General features: G+C 47.3%; 1 protein-coding gene across 5 annotated transcripts in view; it reads right to left on the bottom strand.

Moving 5' to 3' along the window:
* The window catches only part of APBB2 (amyloid beta precursor protein binding family B member 2), a 247,786-nt gene that overhangs the window by 88,252 nt on the left and 139,039 nt on the right, over positions 1-20,495 (bottom strand). For 2 of the 5 annotated variants that reach the window (XM_056125520.1, XM_056125522.1), the window contains exons 4-6: positions 20,115-20,323; positions 11,873-11,958; positions 11,716-11,776 (exon numbers count right to left, since the gene is read on the bottom strand). In XM_056125520.1, coding sequence (XP_055981495.1) covers positions 11,716-11,776; positions 11,873-11,958; positions 20,115-20,323 — 356 coding nt within the window. Of the gene's footprint in view, positions 1-11,715; positions 11,777-11,872; positions 11,959-12,338; positions 12,402-20,114; positions 20,324-20,495 lie in introns of all 5 variants that reach the window. The other 3 variants (XM_056125521.1, XM_056125523.1, XM_056125526.1) reach the window with 2 other exon arrangements.

Genomic DNA, 20,495 nt, shown 5'->3' with positions numbered 1-20,495 from the left:
GAAGAACATTGATTATATTATTAACAGTTGAAATCCTTTTTGAACTTAAGAATCTTGTACTGTCTAGAAGAGCTATGGAACTAGAGCCTGAAACTAAAGTGAAATAAGAGTTCAGAGAAAGCAAGAACTTGTCTTACAAGCCTCAGCTAACTTTTATGAAAAATCTGTAAGAGGCAGTTTCCCTTTTTCTCACAGAACCTAGCAGGTCTTAGATACGGAGATCTCAGGTGCTAGCCAGGCCTGATCTTTGGGTTGCAGATTCCCAGCTCTAGGCAGGCTAGTCTTTGGCACAAGAGTGGAGAGAGGATTGGAATAAACTGCAACTAAGATCAAGCAGCCTGGCCATAAGGTTTCCTTCCTTTTCCTGCCCATCTCCATCTACCTCCCTGGAGTGGGGGAAACTACAGAACGCTGGCGGTGGGAAAGATAGATTGTTGCCATCCTTTTTGTGCTCACACAACAATTCAAATATTTTCTTATGCTGATATCAAAGTTTGGTTAAAAAAAAAATCCAAAGGGCTTTTTCTGTGTCTGAAAGCATGTTTGTATTTCTGTGGAATTGTTAAAAAGTATCTGGTGTAGAAAGCTCATGATTTTAAATAATTAAGGTACAAGAACTATTGAAATTAAGCCAAAGAAGGTTTTATCATGTTTTATAAAAATTGATTGTTTATAGGTCTTATGCTGTTATGTTAATGTACATATTTGTATCTGCATTGGATTAGAATATTTGACCTAGAAAGAGTTAAAATAACTATGACACATTAAAACTGGTTTAAACGTAATGGTTTAGTTTAATCATGAGTTTCTAGAGTTATAAAATTGGTTACAAAGTTTGTCCTACCAGTGCTCTATCTGATCTCTGAGACTCTTGGTAACTAAAATTTCTAGGGCTACTTAGTAATAAGTTGTATTGAATTAGTCTCAGATGTCAGCCTGACAATTTGAAGCCATAGCATTGCTTGTCTAGTGCTTGAAAGTGCATGCTATTATTTTGATAATTTTATTTTATGCCAAGGTTTGTCTCCAGGTATCAACCTAGCCCTGACCTGAGATGCTTTCTGTTTCATGGTAATATATGAGTGTTTTAATCTTTTTGTATTTGTGTTTTCCTCTAAATCAGAATTTTAAGATGTCTCCTGGTTAGTTTCTAATGTAAAGTGATCTTTTGCCCAGTGGATATACCTTGTAAAAGCTTTAATTGTGAGCATTTTTAAGCATCTTGAATATCTATGGAACTGATCTAATGCTTTTGAAATAGTACTGCAGAGTACAGTTTTGTCATGTTAAGTGAGATGGTTGGTAACTTGTGTCTAAATTTGGGAGATCACATTGTACATTGTACTTCTATAGATGTATGCCATAAGTCAGAAAGATAATGGATGGAGATATCGTCAGTGGGAAGAAAGGAAAGGAATTCTGTTAAAGTGAAATTGATTTTTAAATGAATGAAAGTTACAGAATGTATGTAAAGGAATGTGTAGAAGGTTTGAGGTTGTTCTAAAGAAAAGGAACTGGTCAAACTGTTATAAGAAACGCTTTAAATCACATGCAGAATTCTTCTAGCACCTTTGTGGTAAGATCTATGGTAAAGATGATTGATGGATTATCTGGACTCCTGTTACAGTGCTCTTAAGATCATTGAATTTTTCAAAAGTTGCAGAAATCAAGGGTTTTGACATGGGATTAAAAACATGTTAAACGGTATGCTTTATCTCTACAGATTTTAGCTTCTCTGACTAGGACCCACAGCAAACAGGTGTATTACATCTCTGTGAGTAAAGTGAAATACTTGCTTTTCTCTTCTTTTGTACCTTCAGTATGTTTTTTTGATGTTTCATGGCACTATGTTGGTTTGCATAAATCCAGATAAGTCTTTCCTCTCTGTAATAGGGTCTACCCCTCATGCAGACAGGAAAAACCAGCCATGGGACCCCAAAGCCCTCTTCCAGGGAAACAGTCAGGGGATCTGTCTAAATGACAGGAGCAGGGATTTAACAGGTACTGTTTCAAGAACCCTACAAACCTCAGAGCGACCCTAGAGGCAGACTGGCTTGAGAAAAGACTGGAAACCATCACTGCTATGGAGAATGAGGAATCTAGGACTCTGCAATGACTAACTCAGTCTGGGCCTACTCTCAGCGTCAAGGAAAAACCTGGAAACCAGGATTTCTCCCAGCCCTGAAGAAGGGATGGGATGGATTCCTTTCTGCCAGGACATCTCTGTGGAAAACGAGGACCAAAGCCACAACCCAAGGGCTCGAGACATCGCGGGACATCTTCTGGCCAGGCCTGGGTAGCTCTGACGTGCCAGATAAGATTAATGAAGATTAATGCCACTATTGTTGTGTCTCCTGTCTTTAGCTGATCCCCAGAACTTCTCAGTAAATAATTGGGTATCCCAAATGGAGAGTTCTCTAATCTTACTGTGTTTATGCAAAAGAACAAGCCAGGTTTGTTAAACTATCTTGCAACGTTTTAAAATGAAGGTGGAGAGAAAACCATGTTTCTGTAACTTGCTTTTTGTAAGAATCAGATTCTAATTCTACAGAGGTGATTGAATAAATGTATTCTAATCTTGATCTTTTAGATAAAACTTAGTTTACTGTCTGTAGGTAAAACAGCCTAATCTGTAAAGGGAACTCAATATTATACATGCTGTCACTAGTCTGATACGAGCATTGAAAGCCAGAGCTTTACTAGGGTGAAGCTCATCTCAAAGTGCAGAATTGCTTTCCCCCGGTCTGAATTGGCCAAAGTGTCGAGAAAGGCATCTAAACTGGTTAAATTAGAGTAGATTAATATCTAGTTCTAAAATACTGTGAATTTTCTTTCTATACTTTATTGCATCTCATTTTCTGTGAACAGTCATTTGGAGAGAACAAGAATATTATCAGCTCTTAATTTCTGTTGCATCATGGGATTAACAACTCCTGAACCAATGCAATGGAATATTATTAAAGGGTTATGTTTTAACACTAGTGAGAACCATCTTCCATGGGGAGGAACTGAACAGCAAGTAAGATAGAAGTAATTCAGAACTGTGCTTTCTGTGCCATTAATGAACCTAGTGGAAATCCTGAGCCTCCTCTCCTAACACCTGTTCAGCATCAAGGAACTTAGAGGTGAATCGGCAGCTTGACCTTATACAAATGATCAAATGTTCATATGTTCAAGGTATAAATATATGTTGGTTCTCATTGATAGCTTCAGTATATGGGCAGAAGCTTTTCCAGTCTGTACTGAGAAAGCCAGAGAATGGCTTGGTGTTTCTGTGACCATTAGAAAAATCTGAACACAGGAAGTTATATTATCAACCAAACCTGTTTGTAGAGTTAATCCTTTTCATTGTTTTAATGATAGAGATGGGTATGGCATTATGTTGCTTTGGTTTCTGTTGCTTTAACTCTTTTTAAGACCTCATCGAGAAATCTCTCACATCCCTGTTCGAGATAGTCTCCCAAAACCTGAGAGGACTCGACCTTCGACCTGTTGTTCCTCAAGAACAGAGGGCTTTGCTCTGATCTGGTGGAGGGATGCTGTTTCTACGCAGACCACACTGAGGTTGTCAGAGACTCTATAGCCAAGCTACGGGAAGGCCTTGAACGACGTCGGAGAAGCCTGGGAGAATTGGTTTGAGTCTTGAAGATCCTCCTAATTCGGGGCAACAATACCGGACTCTACCCACTGAGGGAAGCTACTCTTAACCACGGGTCCTTGAATTAGGCCCTGACCCCCCCACGATCTCTAGGATTAGAGATGCTCATGAAAAGAAGTGGGGAATGAAAGAATCCATATTAGGGCATCAAATTTTTGTGTACTTTAGCTAACTTGCAACATTGCTTTCTGTAAAACTGCTTGGCTGCTTTGCACCTGGGGGGGAGGGGACTTGCAAAGTGAACAGGGCATAACTTCTTTCTACAAGATTCAGGTGTATTTACTGTCCCTGAAATGTATTGTCTCAGTAAAGCACCCTGCAGATTTGGGTAAAGGCTAACTCAGGATGCTGGTGGTTGGGGGAAATTGCCCTTTCCTGGAATGTATTGTCTCACTAAAGCACCCTGCAGACTTGGGTAACACAAAACGAGGATGGTCAAGGGATATTACCTAAGGCTTAATGATTCCAGCTATAACCTTGCTTGTGCTGACAATCGATGTACGTAAATGCTGATCTTTGAATCTATAGGCTAAGGAGTGAGGTACTTTTAAATGGATTGGTTAAGAAAGTATATGTTGTTACAAATCTATTGGCTATGAAATGCGCGGGCTTTGCTGTAACGGCCAGTGAAGGCCTATATAAGATCCCCTTTGAAGAAGTTCGGGGCTCTCAGCCACTGCCCATTTTTGGGGTATGCTGCGGAGCCCCAGCATGCTGGTCTAAATAAACCCCGTTTTTACTCCTGCAGGAATTGTGTCTATCTGGTCTCTCCGCGCCTCCCAGGGCCAGGGAACTCCCGATCCCAACACAGGGAGGACAGCTCCGCCTCACCCCACTCCTCCCTGCACCTCAGTTTCCCTCTCCAGCCCTGCAGTGTTATCGACGGCAGACAAATAAGCATTGTTGGAGCTGCCACCTCAGTCTGGGCATGGGCACGGGGCCTCCAGCCCGGATGGGATAAACGGGCCCACCAGGTGCAGGTGTTTTTCCTGACAGTCTCGGAGAGGGGGGGAGTCCGCTGGAAGCCCCGTTCTTCCCGGTGGCTCTGCCACGTTGCATGAAGGCCTACAGCTATCTGGGGCTCTCCAGGCCTTGAATCCCCCACCGGACGTCTGGGGTCCAGGCTGCCTGTCTGTCCTTCAGCAGCGGCCCCTGCCAGTTCCTCGACTGCTTGATCGCTCTGGCCCAGAGAGGCCTCAGACATGAGGAGGGTGGGGAGGGAAGCTGAGGACCCACTAGGAGCGGAGGGAGGAGAACAGCCGAGAAACACAGAGCAGACCCCGTGCCGGGAGACAAAACGTGGATCCACAGTGCTGACCACTGTGGGGTGAGGGAGCGGCGACCCCCTCTCTGCCATCTCGTTCCCCAGCGACCTGGAGCTTCCCGCTTCTCCTGAGAATGCTCGCCCAGGAGGCAAATGCAGGTGTGGGAGCTCATGCCTGGCTCTCTCTCTGAGGAGCATGTGAACGGTCCCTCTCTCTTGTGGAATGACAGAAACGTGTGACTGACATGTGTCACAGGCTGTCCCAAGGACGGCAGTGGCCCAGATCCCCCACCCCCATCTCCAGTGCCCTCCTGGCCGTGCACAAGCCAATCCTCCCTCAAGGGGCTCGTGTGGTTCCCCGAGCACTGTGCTGGGAGGAAAAGGTCTTCAGAGCTTGGGCTGCTTCACCTGGGGATTCTCAGGGCAGCCAGGGGCCTCCCCGCAGTGGGAGGAGATGCAGCACATCAGCAGTCCAGGAAAAGAGGGAATGCCGCTGAAGACATAAGCTGCAACCACTGGGCCTTTGTAATGAATCACAGGGATGTGTTGGAGGCGGGGCGGGGAGGGAACCCAGGAACACTGGCTGGCTGAGGGACATTGACACTGGAGGAGGGCTGGGTGTCGGAACATTATATGCCTAAAACTCAACTACCAATACCTTTGTAAGTCACAGTTAAGAAAAAAAAAAATCAAAGTACAGTTTTCTACCGGAGATCTATCACTTTCACACATTGAAGAGTTGAAAAAATGCAAGTCAAAACACGGTAAGCCGGGGATTGTCTGTATTGGCAAATGTGTTAGGAATGTGGGTTCTGAGCACTTGACAGGCTTCTTATGCTTAAAGCAATTTAGACTGGCCACGTGAGGCCGGGGCCATTGTCTGTGACTGAAACCCACCACAGGGCACCCAGCTAGCAAGTAGCAGAGCCTGGCCTGGACCCCTGGGTCCAGAGTTCTGTCCTTGATCATCCTAACACAAGTTGCCCCTTTGGCACAATGAGTCTTGGTGAATGGTTCCTGCTCCATTCAATAAAGCCACAACAGAAATCAAAGGCAAATGCCTCACAAAGACTAGAGACTTTGAAAGGCTGTGTGTGTGTGTGTGTGTGTGTGTGTGTGTAGGGGTGGGGGCAGGGAGCCTATGCCCGCAGAGCAAAAATCAACGATCAGAACTGCACACAGATGCAAAATCCCCCATGAATGCTAAGTAATGATAATGAATTTGCAACCCAGACCAGAAATAAATCTGAATGAGAAACGTCTCCCTTTCCTGTTTATCTATTAGTGCTAATCTAGTCAGTAACCTCTAATATAATTACTTTGTGAAAATCTATGCTAATGGGAAGCCAGGGAGGGTAACAGATACATAAATACACAGAGTTTAGAGTCTCATACCCATTCACTTTTCAGTGAACTCACAAAGTTCCTCGGCCAAACTTACTATAATCCACTGATTTGTATCTTTCCTTTCCTTCTCTCTCCACTGGGGCAAGATCTGAACAAAGGAACCAAGAGAAAAGACAAGCCTGCATAAAACCCAAAGCCTGGGTAAAAAGTCCCCAGATTGCTGAGAACGGTTTGCTAATGATTCAGAATTGGAAGGAAGACACGCATTATCCATCAGGTCACCCACGTTGTCTGAGTGTTGTATCGTGACCAAAAGATTGTGGGTGGAGTGGCAAGAAGGACATGCTCGGGAATTTCCCAGGGAGGCAGAGACTGGTTCGCACCCCCAACCCCCCCCCCCCCCCCAAGCAAGCGGAGCTGAGTCCCACAAACAGAGAAGCAGCTCCAGAAGGCAGCAGCAAGGGCTGGGGTTCCTGAGGATGGAGGCAGGGAAGAAGATGGGGTGTCTTGAGACAGGGAGAGAGTTCAGGGGTTGAGACACCTGCCTTGAGGGAGGCCCACCCTAGCTGGATCCCCGGGACCCCACATAGTGCCCTGGGCACTCCCTTAGCAGACCCGAGAGTAAACACTGAGCTCTGAGCACCCCCAACTGTGCCCCTCTCCCACCCCCAAAGGAGAGAGGGTGTCTGCTCTCAAGCATGGCACCCCCACACCCTTCCGCTCCCTACTACGTCCATCTCCAACATCTCTGTTTTCTTGGCCTGCATGCTCCCAACGGTGAGTGATCAGAGGGCAAAGCAGAGAGTGGGTGTCACCAAGTGGCTTCTTGAAACCTGGAGTCAAACTGATGTAGGCAGGATAGGGAAGGCCCCTTCCCAAGGCAATGGCAAAGATTTCCTGGGAAGAAATAGTCCTGACGTTGCTGAGAGCCTGATAAGATCCTCAGAAGAAAATAGGAAAAAGCAGGAACTAAGGCCTGATAAGACCCTCACCCATCTACAGCAACAGACCCAGAGAAGCTCTTGCAGAAAAAAAAAAGACCAGGAAAGGAACTTCAAAGAAGACCATCACTACTCCCAATCCCCCTAGTAACTGCCTTAGCAACACTCTGACTTAGGTAGAAGCCCCATGTGGGGCAGGTTGGAGGAACCCTATAAAGGCCACCTTGAACAAAGGAAGGGCGCACATATGCTGCCTGAGCCCGTGTGCTGCTTGCACCCATATGGCTGAGCACACGTGGTGCCTGAGCACATGTGTCGCCTGCATCTCCCCTCTTGAGATGGGGACTTTCAAGTTTTCCTGTCTAATGCTGGGATGTGTATAGGGGTTCTCTCCACCTTTGGAGAAGCAGGGGTTCTCTCTTGAGCACATTACTCTCCATTTTATCTCCCTCCTTTCCTTCAAAACCTCCAAATAAAAACTGTGTAATTTCACTGCCTGTCCACTCCTGAAATTCCTTTCTGTGAGGTGAGATAAGAACCCAGTAACCCTAGGTCCCAGGTGGCAGAGGTGGATCGGGAGAAAGTGACCATCTTTCTCCTCCTGGGGGGGGCCCACTGACATCAAATTGAGTGCAGCAGTCCCCATGGCTACAGCAAATGACTTAACCAGCGACGCTCTGGGAGACGGGGACAGAACCATGCTGTCTCATATTGGCAGCACGAAGCACATCCAGCCTCTGGACCGAGGCAGAGCACAGACCTGCGTTCAGAAGGGGGCTCCAGCTTCCTCTCCCGGGCCCTGGTGGCTCCCGCCTTGCATCCCCTCTCCCAGAGTCAGTGACAAGCCACCCTGCATGATAGCCAGTGTCTCATTTCTTGGAACTGGAAGGGGGTTCTGGGATGATGGAGGATGCTGAAAGCCCAGGCTTGATGGCCAGGAACCACAGCCTTGATCACGGATTCCAAAGAACAGCAGTCTAAAAAGGCAGCTCTAAGACATCTTACAATGCCCGGAGAATGGTTTGCTGTCCATTAACCGGAAGAGAGAGGGCAGGTAGCTAAGAGCCATCTTTGACTGGGCTCTTACAGCAGATAATCGTGTGACTCCAGGCTAGAGCACTACTGAGTTTACTGAGACTCGCTTTTTGCCACCAGCAAAGGAAACCGATTTGTTCACCGCTAATATCCCTTTCCTGTGATATAATTCAGAGGGTCTACATGAGGTGCAGTCTGTTTTCTTTTCTTTTTTTTTTTTTTTTGCTTTTTGGGTCATACTCGGCGGTGTACAGGGGTTACTCCTGGTTCTGTAGTCAGGAATTACTCCTGGCTGTGCTTGGGGAACCATATGGGATGCTGGGAATCGAACCCAGGTCAGCCGCATGCAAGGCAAACGCCCTACCCGCTGTGCTATGGCTTTAGCCCCATGAGGTCCAGTCTGGCCCGGTTCTTTCGAGGTGCCATTTTCATCATGCCCACAGGGGGGCAGAGCAGCCCTTTTAGCACAGTCAGCAGCCACAAAGGTGGGAGGGAAATGCTTGAAGCCCACTAGGACACGTTTTTTGAAACATCCAGTTTTCGACAAGGTAATTATCAAGTTGTAGTTTAGCGCTGATCACATGAATCAAGCATTCAGCCTGCTGCAATGTGCCACTGGCTCCAGAGCAAAGGACGGTGTCTGGGGGCTAAGTCTGGATTTTAAGACATAAGAGCATGGGTCATGGGGAACAGGATGTTAAATGATGGGAACAGATAAGCTCCCTGACCCCAGCAGGAGCCAAGGAGTTGTCTTTTTGACAAACGAAGCCTGAAAGTCGCAGCAGAAAATTTTAAAGCATTTCCTGGACAAAGTAAAATAGAAACACTGTTTAGAGAAGATTATCAAAGAGGACCGTCATAAAGTATGAAAAGTATCCAGAATGGAGACTTCTACATCATGAAGACACCCAAACCTCCTTGTCTATCTCCGAGCTCCTAGGTGACCAGGAGCATTGACCAATAATATTTGGAAGGAAATGTTTTTATTTTATTTTTACTTTCTGAGTAGTAGGTTTCAACAGTGGAATTTAAATACTAAATAAACCAAGCCATCCCTAGTGAGCTGCTAGCCAAGTAAATAGCCCCGGTGGAGGAGATTTATCATGATTTGTCTAGATTTCTGGAATGCGAATTTGCTCCAACTTAAAATCACCACCGATATTAGTCCAGTCCTATACCCAGTCAACTGGCCAGTTCTTTGAAGGCAGGAACTGACTTTTCCTCTCAAGCTATTAAATCTTAAACAGTATCTTCCCAGACAAGACTATTCCATACACTGAATATCCCTGGGCACAGAGAAACCTGCTCATCCATGCTCTGAGACTCCCCTGAACAGGGGTCTTCATCCACTGTTCTGCCAGTGCAGAAAGGTAGAAAAACACTGTTGAAGACCCAAAGAACTGCCTGAGGCTTCTCCAGCAGTACTTCCTGTACCACCTGGTACTTGGTGTGGCAGAGAGGGTGTCTTACCCCTGGCTCTGCACTTAGGAGTCACTCCGGGCAGGACCTAGGGGACCTTTTGGGCTGCTGGGAATTGAACTATGGGTCAGCTGCGTGCAAGGCAAGCACTCTTCCTCCTGTGCTATATAGTTCTGGCCCTGTGGGGATGGCTTCTGAAGCCGTACAAGTCATTCTGCTCCCTTCAAACTTCCACAGCTTCCTCACCTTCCTGAGCCCGCGCCCAGCTGAAGCATCTGGGTGGGCTTGTGTGGTTGAGGAGAAGGATGTGGCTGGCTCCATCTTTTATCCGGGCCACTGACATTTTCCCCATATCAACTATCAGGCTGTTTTTCACTCCATCCTTTGTATATACAAATGCCCATGGGAGAATTCCTTGAAATATACTTTAAAACCTCTTCCGCGGCATTCACAACTGATGGCTGTTGGGAGCGTGAGGCCTCCTTTCAGCCTCCCTTGGCTTTCACCACTGTGCCTCCCGCTCTAGGCTTGGTTACTGTGAGTGTCAGGTTTAAAATGAGAGTCATGTGACTCTCACTTTCACTTGAACACATAAGAGGCCAACTGTAGGGTGACTCGGGGGCCTGATTCCAGCTCTGAGGTATCTCAGGGACTGGCAGAGGGAGCAGTGGCGAGGAGAGGGAGAGAGATGGGAGAACGGCAGGTGGATGAGGCGTGCGCGCGCGCACACACACACACACACACACACACACACACACACACACACACACCATTTAATGGATCAAGTTTAGTGCCTGACATGGGCACAGGTCCAAGGTACCCCCACACAATGACACTAGTTCACCTTGAAGACTACTGATCCCAGGTGACCACCAACAGTGGAAACATTTGAGGTGTGAGGAGAATTACACTGTCACGTGAACCGTCCCTTTCTGAAGCGCAGAGTCAGGGAAAAGGAGCATTTCCAGACAGTGGAGACACATACCCGAGCCTGGCCCAAGGTTCTGACTCTCAGCCCTGGGCCCGATGCCAGTGTTTCTCAAGCTTGTTCTGACAGTGGCCTTTTTCTATATATATATTTTTCCACTAGGGTGGAGGATCTGGGCTACACCCAGTGATGCTCATAAGGCCTTAACTCTTGCACTTTCTCTCTGGTTCTATGACTGTGTCCTCCCTGGGTCTTGCTGGACGGCATCTAGTTTCATGCTGGGCTCCCCATTTACAGGATTTTCACCTGTGTCCTCTTGGAATATCCTGCGGATATGGCCCTTCAGCTGAGAAACACTTGCCTACGCAACTACCCCAAAGCCATGGGCTGGCCCAGCTCTGACCTCACCAGAAGGGCTGGTTCATGCGCCTGTCTCTGTCCTGCTGAGGTTTGCATCAGGGTGTCAGGGCCGGGAGCTCTGATCTCTGTGCAGCCAGCCGCCAGGGCTCTGCAGTGCCGCTGAATGGATTTCAGCTTTACAGGTTTCCGATGTTTGGGCTGGGGCTCTGGCTTGGTGGCAAAGTACTTGCCTTACACGTATATGACCCTCAACTTGATTTCTGACACCACCAAAACCCCAACCAAAACTGAATTAAACGTATGACGTGGAGAAAGAGCTCAAAGGGACTGAGCATGGGAAGGCCTGGGTCAGATCCTCGGCACCACACAGCCAACATGGTCAGAGCACTGCCAGCAGTGACCGGAGCAAAGAGTAACCCCCCAGCACCACCAGGTATGGCCCCCAAACCAAAACCACCACCCCCCGCCCCACACACAAAAGGACCTATGCCCACCCACCGAACAGGAACTTGAACTCAGCCCATTGTGCAAAAAGCTGATGAAAGTGAGACGCAGGAGGGGTCTTGATGGGCATGAAAATCCTCCCAAACCTACCTTGGCTGAAGGATTTATTTTATGTGGTGGGGAGATTAGGAAGAAGAGACAAACAAAGGGAAATTGCTGAATAAGCAGCTCTGGTTTAGAAACACTGAGTCATTATCCAAAGCCTCGTGTTTCGGCACTTGAGTAGGACCCCTTCCCAGAAAGCACCTTTCTAACACACCTTGGCCTCCGGGTCGCTGTTGATGCTGGCAGAGTCCTCGTCATCCGCGTGAGGGGCATTTCTAGGAAGACAGACAGGAGACAGGGTTCAGAGTCCCTGCCACCAGCTCCAGCTGCGCCACGCTCAAGGTGACGGCACGCCCCCCTCCTTGTCCTACCTTAGTTTCAGAGATGCATAGCGAAGCGTGGCTCCTTCAAATTCTTTTAAGCTGGGGTCCGGGTTCACGGTGGCGGCGTGCAAGTCCTGGAGGGGAAAGTTGACAGTTCCATCAATGGAGAGCCGGGCGGGGAGAGGGAGGGGGGGGCGTGCAAGGCACAGCCTTCAAGGACAAAAGGGGCGTGAAGTGCTCCCAGCACCAGGCAGAGCGTGGGCATGTGTGAGGCATGCAGGGGCTGCAGCGCGCGGCTCTGGGGAGCCAGCAGGGAACCGGGCAGCAGCTCCAAGACCACAGGCGACATCAGAGGCACACGCAGGGGTGAGCTGGGACACCCCTCACCAGACGCCCCTGTCGCTCTATCCCTGCAGAACGCACAGTGGTATTCACAGAGGAGACACCGAGGCAGCCGCGGCCATGCACAGGTGGGCAAGCGAGCACAGGATGTGGAGTCTGACAATATACTTGCCTTCCAAATGTCACTATTAATCTTTCCCCCATTCAGAACGGCAAAATCACTCCATGACTGTTTCTAGACATGTAATTATTCACATCGGAAAAGAAGGCACATGGATTTAAAATAAAAAAAAAAACAAAGGAAAGGAAAAAGAGAAAAGAAGAAGAAAAAAAACACAAGACACTGTTGTTAGCATTGATATTGACAGAATGGGTTAGGAAACAAATTCCCTCTACAACATGCGAGCATGTTCTCTCTACAGTGGGAAGACCCTCACCCCCCACCCCCATCTCCCAGGACAGCCAGGGAGTGTAATTACCCCCAACACAGAGGAATGGACATTAGTAGACAGGGGAGTTATTTTATCAATGTAATCTTAACAGCAAACAGCTCCCAGGGTTTATGCCCTCCTCTGCCCACCACACCCACTCAAATCCCAAACAGCAGCTGTTCTCTCTCTCTCTCACCTCACACACACACACACCCCACACATCCCCCCTCCCTTCTTTCTCTTTCTACCCCCCTTCCCTCCTTCCTTCCCTTCCTTTCTTATTTAATTTTGGGGTCAAACCTAGCAGTGCTCAAGGCTAACTCCTGGCTCTGCACTCAGGAATCACTCCTGGCAGTGCTTCGGGGACCACGTGAGATGCTGGGGATTAAACGTGGGCATCAAACCTGAGTATACAAGGCAAACGCTCTACCCTGCTATTCTTATACTCCGCCCCCAGCAGCTGTTTTCTTAAGGTAGGGGTGGAGGACGAGATGATACTTGTCTAGGGGCTGATGTAGAAATGGGGGAATGTCTGTGCTCAAGGCATCGGTTGTTAAGTATCAAATTAGTTTCACGCAAAAGAACCAACAGGGAGAGAGCACAAAGGGCTAGAGCACACGCTCAGCGCTCAGGAGGGCCAGGTCGGACCCCCAGCACTGCATGGACTCTGGAACCACCGGAAGTGACTCCTGATTGTGCCTGCCACAGAAGCAGGCGGTGGGAAGGGGTGGAGATGCAGGGAGGGATACTGGGAACATTGCGGGTGGAGAATGGGCACTGGTGGCGGAATGGGTACTTGAACATTGTTTGACTGAAATGCAATCATGAAAGTCTGTAACTGTATCTCATGGTGATTCATTAAAATTAAAAAAAAAATTAAAAGACTAACACCTAAGAATAGCTGAGTTACGTACAAGGAGGTTTACTCCATGGCTTGGAGACCAGCCACACATGCTAGGGGCAAAGGCAGCTCAGATAGAGAAGGGAGCACCAAATAAAGGGTGTTTGAAGGATCCTCCCAGGATGTTGATGCATGTTGAAAGTAGACTATGGACTGGACATGACTGCTACTCAATGATTCTTTTGCAAACCACAGCACCCAAAAGGAGAGAGAGAACAAAAGGAAATGCCCTGCCACAGAGGCAGGTTGGGATGGGGGAGATGGGGGGTGGGAGGGATACTGAGATCAGTGGAGGGATGGGTACTCTATCAATGTATAACTGAAACCCTAGCACAAAAATTTATAAGTCTACAATTGTATCTCATGGTGTTTCACTAATAAAAATTAAAAAAAATACATACACTGATCTAGTAAAAAAATTTTTTTTTAAAAATTAAAAAGAAAGAAATGAATCCTGAGCACCACCAGGAGCAGTCTCTGAGCATTGGAAGGTGTGGGCCACCACTGCTCCATCTCCCAATAAAGAATTTAAAAAGGACAACAAGGGGGAAAGGTCTATTTATTAAGGAACCTAGGCTGATGCCAATATCTTGCTGGGAAACAATAAAACCAAAAGAAAAAAAAACCAACAATCCGCAGCTAACAACAATTTAAGACAAATGCTGCTAACTCAGAGTCCCCCCAATTTATTTGACCTATCTTTGGTTACTTTTCACCATTCCCCCCGAACCTGATCCCCCCGCCCCCCCCCTCAGAAATCTATCTTCTTTAACACGTTGGTTGACCTGGCATGTACCTCTGGTGGCTTACACTTGAATGTGACCTACCACAAAGAGCAGCACCAGAGTGTTCAGTAAGCAAACAGGAAGTGCCTTCCAATTGCCCCTGTAGCTGCCAACTGTGCCCCACTGTTCATGTGGGCTCCCCAGCCTTGCAGATACCTGGGGTCAGGTTCGCCCACTTTGGGAAACTGCTCTAACTCTACCTGCTTGCAGGATAGCATGTTCGTGACTTCAAACCTGGTCACCATACGGTTCCCCCACATCGTGGGCAGCACAAAGCTGGGCCCGGAGGGCGGGCACGAGCAGTGGACTCTGCAATGAAGACAGCTCTCCCTCTCCCACATCCCATTCATTCACCAGGACAGTGAGCAGCTGCTTCGTCCCCTCCACGATGACTTCGGGAAGAGTCCAACATTTTTGTGGGGGTAATCACGTGGCCAGAACCCCAGGTTATCCGGGAACAAGGGTCCAATGCGCTATCAAGCTCTCTACTCAGAAACCGTGAAAGTGAACTTTCAATGAAAGGTCTTTGGCAGTGAGAAGGGACCATTAAAAGATCTGGACTTTTTGCTCAGTTTCAACAACCAGTAGAAGGGGCCGGAGTGATAGAACAGCGGGTAGGGTGTTTGCCTTGAGTGTGGCTGATCTGGGTTTGATCCCTGGCATCCCCTACGGTGCCCTGAGCACCTCTAGGAGTGATCCCTGAGCGGTGCTGGTTGTGGGCCGGTCCCAGCCCCTTCCCCCATCCCCCGTCCCCCAAATTTTACTGCACAGCTCTGAGAGGGCAAAGTCAGCACAGAGTGAGGTTAGGGTCACTGCTGTAGGGAGAGGAGATGGCAGGGCCAGCTTTGATGGAATGGGCACTGGAACTGTAGCTTTCCAAACTAAGAGAGAAATGAGTCCCCTTCATGTCTAAACCATCTCACAGAGTCGCAGGGAAGCTGTGAAGCCCCCAGTCCCTTCCCTCTTCACTCTCCACAGCAGTCACCTGGTTTTTATGAGAATAGGGGAGAGTAATCATCATGGGGGAGCTGTGCACCCCCAAAGACGATGAGGTTATATGCATGTGGCTCTTCTGGGGGAGAAAGATCTCTGTGTTCATAGGAGCCAGACCAGGAAGGGTCAGACACTGCATCACGGGGATGATGTGACAATTCACAGTCAGGGCGGGAAGGAGGAAGGACACGGCACATGCTGAAATTAGAACCTCCTTAATAAGGGACCAGAGGGATAGGACAGCAGGGAAGGCCTTGCACAGAGCCAACCCAATTCAAACTCCATCATTCCATACACAGGCCCCTGAGTTTGCCAGGAGGAAGACCTGAGAGCCTCCAGGTATGGCACCCAAACAAAACAAAACAAACCATAGGAACCTCCTTTGTAAAGAGAAGCCACAATGCTTGTGTGGTCCCGCATCATCCTCCCCCGTATGGGACGTATGTGTGTGGAAGGGAACGGACAATATTTGTTTTTCATTTAAACTGAGATTTGTAGGAAGAAACAGATGGCGAATTAGGGGGAGAGAGAGAGAGAGTGCAGTGGGGAATGCTCTTCCTTCACATCTGCTGACCCTGGTTTAAATCCCCAGACTCTGGAGCACTTCCAGGGGTCACTCCTGAGCACAGAATAAGGAGTAGCACTCCCCGACCCCCCGCCACACACACCTCCAGGTATGCTTCCCACAACAGCCCACTACCTAAAATAGGGATTCAAATGACTCCTTGGAATTTCACGAGAAGTTTTGGAACTGTGTGTTCGAGTTTAAAAAAAAAAATTAATGTATTTCTTCTGTGCATAAATAATCCCTATAAAAGCTACCTACAACTCTAAGACTATGACTCAAATGTTCATGCCGTGGCCATGTGAGTCTACTGGAAAACTTCCAGAGATCCCCTTTTCCAAACTGACTTAAACAAAGACTCTATACAGTGATTCTGAAAAAACATTTAAAATAACATGGGCACTCCGAAAAGAAGTCCTTTCACGAAAAACTCAAGTAAGTAAAAACACGAACGGACCTTTTCTGTTCTGACTAGAACAAGGTCCCCTATACCTCCTAGGTTGAGAGAGGAGAGCAGCCCCCTCCTGACCCATGCAAGTGGTCTACTACACAGGAACGGTCCAGAATCAAGGGCATTTGAGAGGAAGTGAGAGCAGAAACTCCCAGGAGGTGTTAGGGTGTAGCCAAAGAACTGAAGAAGAGTCATAAGTGTGGTAAGAAGAAGGTAAGAACAGGGCCCCCCAACTCGCTGAGAACAGACTCTTTTTCTTAGCACTGAAGCACCTTGATGCTTCTGGAAAAGAAAGATTCCCAGGCCTCCGAGAGTCCAGCTCAGGGAATAAGGCATCCGAATATTCAAGCATGCAGGCCATTCTGCTCACAGCCTCTCAAGGGCTGAGAAATACAACCCTTGCGTTTAAAAGCTAGCAAGAACCTTCTGGATGGTTCCAAATGTTCATCTAATCAAGGTGTTCAGTAAAATGATGAAAGAATAGCCCTTTTAGGTTGTTTTTTAAAGTTCAGTGGAAAATCTACTGGTTTTAACCAAATATAAGGAATATTCTCCTTGGAGGGAGTGGGAGGCTCAGGGCTCCCCAGACACAGTAAGTGATGTGGCAGAATTCAGAATTAGGACCCAGAAGAAATGACTGTCCAAGAAACAACCCCACTGCCCCTTGCCTAGTTACCCTCTTTCTCTGCCATACCCTCTTTTTGCCACAGAGATGGAACTAGGGTCAGACAGCACTCAAGGCGAGTGCCTTAACCCCTGTACCATTTCTTTGGCCCTCTCCCCTTGTCTCCTAAGGAATCCTGAAACCCCTCCAATCAGAAAGAGGGTAAGTTCAGACTTGCTTTACTGGTCAACCATTAAAAAAATACTCTCTGTGGCTCCCTTGTCTCTCAGAAACTCAACATCACAGTAATTTGGAACAAATCAATGAATGGGGAGGGACTGCCGTGGGCCAAATTCCAGCAGCAAATGCTTCCCTGGCCAGTTTATAAACTTTCGAAAATGCTGTTGGCATGTGGAGAGAAAATATTATCCGCTGAGCTTAACACTTCTGCACTGAACTTTGGAATGTGAAATAGAAAATCGTCAAACTGTAAGGAAGCTTTCAGTCCTGAATGCTAGGGACGCTGAGTCAACAGATTTGGCACTTATTTATTTGATTTTTTTTTTTCTTTTTAAAGCTAGCTCAGAAAAAAAAAAAGCTCAATAAGATATGCATTTCTAACACGACATATTACAAGTTTCTTCTCGCCCTTCACGGTTTGCCTTCTCTCATGTTTCCAAATTAGTTGAAATTGATTCTATTTAGGGATCAAAGAAACGGTGTCAGAGAACTCATCATTCTCCTCAATTGTCATTAGCACTCGAGACAAGGTTATCAAGAGAAATTGTTTTCTAGATGGTTCTGCCTATCATACAGCTCTCCTTTGGGGTGAGAGGAAGACATTCAAGGCTCTCCAAGTCCCCTGTTCAATGGGATTGTGAAGGCTTGGTGTAAGAGTGAGGCATGTCAGGGCTGAAGCGATAGTACAGCAGGTAGGGCATTTGTCTTGTAAGCGGCTGACTCGGGTTCAATCACCGGCATTCCATATGGTCCCCCGAGCACTGCCAGGAGTAATTCCTGAGTGCAGAGCAAGGAGTAACCCTGCCGAGTGTGACCCAAAAAGAAAAAAAAAAGAGCGAGGCATGTCAGACTTTAACTCAGGCTTCTCTCCACCAAGTCCAAGGCGTAAGAACTCGGGAAAGTTTCCCCCACCCCCATTTCTGTGTCTCACTGCTGTCACATGACAAAGGAGAATGACAACTCTCGAACCTGGGACATCAGGTATGAGAAAAAAGAGTGAAGTAAGCTCTGAGCCTGAACTGTGTCCCACTGCACTCTACTCTATGCCTCTGTTTTAGCAGAGTTCTCAGCATCTGCACATTCTGGTTATGATTCTGGTTATCTGGCGCTGGACCTCTCAAACAATGATTAAACCAATCCTTGGTCTCTGTGATTTTATTTTTATTGTCTTTAAAGTTTTTAATTTGGGGGGTTTGGGAGACATACCTGGAGATGCTCGGGACTTATTCCTGACTCCATACTCAAGGGTCACTCCTGGCAGTGCTTAGGGGACCATATGTAGAGATGAGGGGAGCAGTCAAACATGGATTGTGTACAAGGCAAGAGCTTTACTGGCTGCACTCTCTTCTGGTCCCTTCAAGCTTGAGGCCCAGAACTGTGTTGGCTTCTTTGTTTCCCTCCAGGTACCCCCCCAACACTATGTGAATAAATGAATGGAAATTGCCCAGGGAGCAGGAATGTTGTACCTCAATAAAAAAGAAAAGCTCTAACAAGTCCTAGGCATGAGCAATAACATCCTAGATGGTTCATCCTGAGCGTGGGCTTGCTTATCAAGGCAGAATGCTAGCAGACAGAAGCCCCGTGACCGCTCGTGAGCTCACAGCCTGCATCAGCCCTGCATTCCTTGCAAGATGGACAACTGGAAGTCCAGGAGAGGGACTTCATTTATACTGAAGTTCAGTAAAAGGAGGAAGCAGGTGGAAATATAGCTCTTACTATCTCACCAAGGAAAGCAAAAAAACTGAAGATGGGGAAAAAATAAGATATTGTCTACTTTTTTAACTTTTCAATTTTCAGCCTGTATTGCTAAGGGGCTCCTAGGTTTTGAGCTCTCTCTGGTCCCAGATACTGTCAACTTTTTTTTTGAGTGTGTGTGTGTGTGTGTGTGTGTGTGTGTGTGTGTGTGTGTGTGTGTGGTGTTGGGTCATACCCAGCTATGCTCAGGGCTTACTCCTGGTCCCGTGCTCAGGGATCACTCTGAGCAGTGCTCAGGGATTGAGGCCAGGTTGGCTGCATGCAAAGCAAATGCCTTCCTAACTCTCTGGCCCTATTGTATACTTTTAAGGACAGGAAGAGAGAAGTTTTGCAGGTGAGAGATGGAGTTCAAAGGTTCTCCTTACCCCCCAAAGTAAAGGAAAAAAAGGTGTGATTCAAAGACTAAAAGAAATATGGTCAGAAAAGGGCAGAAATGCCTAGGTGTTAAGGATTAAACCACTTTTCTCAAAAGGAAAAAAAAATTAAAAACAAGGCATTCTTTAACTGTGACCTTTCCCCAGAGTGGATGCTCTTGAATATTTTATTGTAAGGATTCACAAAGATTCAAGGCAGAAATCTCTGTATTAATAAATGCCATGATGTTATTTCTTTAATGCCTCAATTCTTTGTTTAAACATCTAGATTTTTCTCCCCCACAGGAATAACAGAAATTTATGCAGCTATTTTTCCCCCTAAAACATTGCCACTTCTGCTAAATAAACAGATGCCTTATTAAAAAAAAACAGAAATTAAGCATGTAAGGGTTCTCAGAGGTTACGCTCACAGCCTGGCCCTCCATGGCGTCGCTGAGCCCAGAGCTAATTAGACATGCAGCCTTCTTGACACGCCTGGCCCAGAGTTCCTGCCACTGTAAATATTTTATGGAGCTGGCACCAGCATTGGCACCTACAGAGAAAAGCACCACCTCGGGGAGTAGCAGGGAACATTAACTGCCTCTTGTTAATCAGTCTTGTTCCTTCCCGTACCTGGAATGGCATTCCATGAGAGCCAGAGCCATGAGGCCCAAACAAGACACCAACACCATCCCTGAAGATGATGCTGATGCTCTTGACTAGGAGGAATACTTTATAGACGGTCCCAACACAACACACATGACCCCTGAGACACTTACCTGAGGACCTGTAAGGGCAGAAGGAATGAGCATAAAGAGACATCACAAACGGGTCCCCTGTACTGAGCAGGAAAGAGACGTTCCATTTTACCTCATTCTCTGGGGTAGGAGATGGTGTGGCTGAGCCGAGTGACCCCTTCCGAGGGGCCTGCGGCTCCTCGGGGACGCAGACGGGGCGCTCCCACTGGGTGGTTCCCGTTGGTATGTGCCAATAATAGGTCCCGGCGATATCATTGATTCTTTTCCAGCCAGGTGGCAAATCTGGGTCTGTCTGAAAAGAGTGATCAGTCCATATATCTGCTGGGGAATAGAAACACAAGAAGGTCTTGTTAAAACAACGATCATCTTTTAGGCTGAGTACCAATAGTCAGGGGAATCCTGTATGTGGATGTGTCTGTGTTCACATGATAAGCACTATGGCCAACTTACAGATATGAATAAAGTCTCTTGTCAGACAAAGCATGGGGCTAAC

The sequence above is a fragment of the Sorex fumeus genome, unplaced genomic scaffold (genome assembly GCF_029834395.1).
Source record: "Sorex fumeus unplaced genomic scaffold, SorFum_2.1 ptg000055l, whole genome shotgun sequence".
Taxonomy (NCBI): domain Eukaryota; kingdom Metazoa; phylum Chordata; class Mammalia; order Eulipotyphla; family Soricidae; genus Sorex; species Sorex fumeus.
The sequence above is the reverse complement of the archived record's forward strand: the minus strand, read 5'-3'. Positions and strand labels throughout refer to the sequence as shown.